Raw genomic sequence first — 4,194 nt, 5'->3', positions numbered from 1 at the left:
CTACCGATAGTACGCACTAAACAAACGTTAATGCTCCGTCAAATAGTGACATTGCTTATAATTTTTTGTTTGAAATGCGAGATAGTTACATTGTAAAAAGGGAATTTTGGGCATCAGCATTTGGCATTGCAGTTGACCTTCTGATATTTACTGTGTCAGTTAGTATATATGTATAGTATATGTATTTCGTAATTGTTGGATGTATGGGCAAACGAAAAAATATGTACGCAAATACGTATATTTATTAGAGGAATAATTATTTACATGCATATAAATAAAATACAAGGTATGAGCGCCTGCAAGCTGATACGTACATATGTAATATATGTAAATTCATATGCATGTATATTTTATAAATGCAGAAAGTAAAAACTGACAGTAAGAGAACTCGTGCAACTCACATTATAGACGCTTCCTAGCTCGTCTGTAATCCACTATATGCCAAACGGGCAATCACTACAAGATACATACGGCTATCCACAGAAGAACAGTGTGTAACGCTCTTCTGCTAGCCGCATGCGTTTGTTAGAGTATGTGCAAGATATTCTGGCTAGCAATCATGCTGGCCGGCACACATATTCAAGCATATATGTGCGTATGTATATGTTTTACTTTATTCAAGAATTTACAGCGTTTTCCTCCGCAACAACAATAAAAAGCATTGCATATTGAGACTAAATGTGAAAACACTGACAAAACTGGATGTTTATGCCATCGTTGGAAAAGCTCTGTAGCAGTGTGTGTACATACAAGTATATGCATGGCCATGCGCTCTCATGTGTGCGTGTTGCTATCAAATCGGAGTGCTTTTCTCTGATATTTTGGAGCGTGTACCGAGCAATATACCGTCAGTTGGAGGACGAACGTTGAAGCTTCTTGTACACTGCACAACAGAGTGTGCACTTAACGAAATATAATTCGACTCGTTTACAGAAAAAATAATTGAAAATGAGTTCCGTGGTGAGTCTGATCATTTTATGTGTATTATATGACATCAATAGTGAGTTTGTGACTCCTTACGAAATGAATAATATATGTATGTATGTACATATGTGTATTTACTGACTGGTGTCTTTTTTTGCAGGATGAGGATCTAACACCTGAGCAAATTGCAGGTAGGTTTTTCTATGTAGATACAGTGATTTCTGGAAGTTATTGTATTTTAATATTTTATAGTGCTGCAGAAAGCTTTTAATAGCTTCGATCACCAGAAAACCGGTAGCATCCCTACGGAAATGGTGGCGGATATTCTGCGGTTGATGGGCCAACCCTTCGATAAGAAAATTTTAGAGGAACTCATCGAAGAAGTGGATGAAGATAGTAAGTAACATGATTTGTTTTAAAAATAAGTGCCATTCATTTTATAAAAAACTATAAACGATATGTGAAGAAAGTGACAGCTTCCCTTACTCTTGGCAACTTAATGTCCAGGGCTTATACTGGTCTTACACTTTCTGCTACAGATTCCTGCAGGTGTAATCTGTTTATAAACTGTAAAAGCTGAATAAACATGGCTATGTATGAACAAGAGATGTGAACATTTGAAAAGTTCTCTTAGCAAATATATTTAAAAGGTATCTTCAAAACATTTATTCCTTTTCAAATTTATGAATTAATTAAATAGTCGCATTTACGGATGCTCAAAACTGCTTCTGAATATTTTAATTTGCAATCGAGGGAGCTCATTCAACGTGGCTATTCGTGTTACACAAGAAGTTTTATTTTCTGATAAATATGATAAATTTCTAATATGCCCACCTTGGTTTATTGAGTTATTCACCATTGCCTTCTGATATTAGAAATATTTTTTTTGATTTTATTGATATACAATATATCAATGTTTCATTCCTGCTGAGGATCTCTTTCAATAAAGGAGTAACACACAAAAGTTGAAAAGGGATTTCTTTATAAAATGTAGGCATTTATACGGAATATATATTTTACTATGGAGAAATACGATTAGTATCGAAAGAACGAAAATAAAATTTACTGAAAATCGTCCAGAAACGTCGAGTCGGTTTGTAAAAGTTCATTGACTTTACAGGATCGGTTTTTTTGAATTTAGCACTTTATTTTTAGTAGCTCTTAACAAACAATCAAAGTCTTGTTAATTGCCTAACTAATCGGTCATAAAATACACGTTATATATATGTATGTTATAAGTGTATATGTGCACTTTTTCCATTTACTTGATTTTTTGCTTAATTTTATCATTTCCAGAATCAGGTCGCCTGGAATTCGAAGAATTCGTACAATTGGCTGCCAAATTTATCGTCGAGGAAGATGCTGAAGCCATGCAAAAGGAGTTGCGCGAAGCATTCCGTTTGTATGATAAGCAAGGCAACGGTTTTATTCCAACAACATGTCTAAAAGAAATCCTGAAAGAGTTAGACGATCAATTGACGGAAGCTGAGCTCGATATAATGATCGAGGAGATCGATTCGGATGGATCTGGCACGGTGGACTTTGATGGTAAATGATCCTAAAGTTGTAAACCTTTGAGTGACCGAACATGTGTGTTAGAATGTGATGTTAATTTTAAATGATCGTCGTTTTTGTGTATTGGTATATTTTGGTCTATAATTAGAAATTTTACGAGCGTCCCACAATTTTGATTGGACGCATCCATCATAAGCAACACCGTTTCATGTCATTGGATGCGTAGGTGTTGTGAGATGATTTATTTTTCAATGCGTTAATTAGCACTGTTTGGCTAATTAAAAACAGTCGACGTGCAGGAAAACCAAAAAGCAAAAAGAAAAAAAAACAAATAGGCTTGAACAGCCGGTTAATAGTGTTGCATTGTTTTTGTGAGACTTTCTAGCCGTTTGGCTGCGTGATTTTGTAGTGGGTTTTCAAAAAGTTCAGATATCGTCTAAACACAGCCATACATACCGATACAAAATAGAACTTTCATTTATAAATTATCATGGAATATCTGTATGCATGTACAATATGCGTGTGAATACATAAAAGGTGGCGCAAATGGCGTCGTATGGCAATCATATTTGAATGTTGTGAACTAGACAGCAGTACAAGACAGTATACAAACAGACAAGCAATGGAGCGCGTATAGGTGAAAATAAAAATTTCCATCACTCAAAATCTTTTGTTTTTTTATTCAATAAAAAAGTTATTCAAAAACCCTATTGGATGATTGATTTTGCGCCATCTGTTATATTCGAAGCCTTGCAATATATGTACATAAATATGTATTTATATGACAAATTATTATTAATGCTTACACATACACATGCATATATACCGAGTTTACATACATACATACATATGTATTTATGAACAATAGTTTTTTAATATATTTATCACAGAATTCATGGAAATGATGACAGGAGAGTAAAAAAATATCCGAAATCATCTGAAAAGTCGCCGTCTCTTAGCTGAACGATTGGTCTTTGGAGAACAAACTGAAGATGCCGGCAGACAATTTTGTAATCTACTTACTTTGCATGAGTAGGTGTCGTTCACTTACTCCCACGCTTTTACTCCTAACCGCGGTTTCTTACAGAAAAATAATTGCGCTTGCTCTCTGTTCCCGACTATTTCCTGATACTTGGAGATTACAATTTCATTATTTGCCTATTTTTGCATTAACATTCGGTAATCATATAATACTTCATATGTTTATAAATATTTAATTTATAAGGCTAAGTGACCAAACGTATGTTTGTATTTACACTGTCGTACTTTTACATATGTGCGCTCTTTGAAACACATTAAATAAAAATATAATAAGAGTTTACATTAAAAATTGTAAGCTGAAAATTAGAAATGTTCCAAACTTTCACCGGTTTAAATAGAATCAATATTTTTTAAAATGGGAAAGACCAAAGTGCAATTTTCTCATTAAATAAATTTCACTTTGATGTGGAATTCTTAAGATAAAAACTTAACTATGCTTCCTCTTTATCTTTCGATGGAAAAATACTATCATGCATGTTAAAATAATAATGGCGAATACATAAAAAATGGATAGGCGAAAGGCAATACGAAAATATCTCGGAATGTGAGGTGTTTGTGGAAATATAGAAAGAGTTTCTATATTAAAGTTGATTTAGTATTTTTATATGATCGAGTCTGTATACCTCAATCTCTCCGAGAGGTAGTATTCGAATATCTCCATAAATTCCATAAATTTAATATGAGCATAGAGAACAAGAAACAAGAGATAGCCTA

The 4,194-nt window shown here is 33.7% G+C and overlaps 1 protein-coding gene across 1 annotated transcript; it reads left to right on the top strand.

Annotated features, from left to right (window-relative positions):
* The first annotated feature begins 819 nt into the window (after positions 1–819).
* LOC128859877 (troponin C) lies at positions 820–3,471 on the top strand. Its single transcript, XM_054097006.1, has 5 exons — positions 820–960; positions 1,085–1,115; positions 1,177–1,320; positions 2,221–2,472; positions 3,330–3,471. The coding sequence occupies exons 1-5, from the start codon at positions 949–951 to the stop codon at positions 3,356–3,358; spliced, it is 468 nt and encodes a 155-aa protein (XP_053952981.1). The 5' UTR covers positions 820–948; the 3' UTR covers positions 3,359–3,471.
* The last annotated feature ends 723 nt before the right edge of the window (positions 3,472–4,194 follow it).

The sequence above is a fragment of the Anastrepha ludens genome, chromosome 4 (assembly GCF_028408465.1).
Source record: "Anastrepha ludens isolate Willacy chromosome 4, idAnaLude1.1, whole genome shotgun sequence".
Lineage (NCBI taxonomy): Eukaryota > Metazoa > Arthropoda > Insecta > Diptera > Tephritidae > Anastrepha > Anastrepha ludens.
This window is presented reverse-complemented; position numbering and strand designations above follow the sequence as displayed.

Excerpts from the sequence above, each read along its gene's own strand:
- LOC128859877 (XM_054097006.1), top strand. Across the intron at positions 1,116-1,176 it reads AACACCTGAGCAAATTGCAG|TGCTGCAGAAAGCTTTTAAT; the intron begins GTAGGTTTTTCT and ends AATATTTTATAG. Across the intron at positions 1,321-2,220 it reads CGAAGAAGTGGATGAAGATA|AATCAGGTCGCCTGGAATTC; the intron begins GTAAGTAACATG and ends TATCATTTCCAG.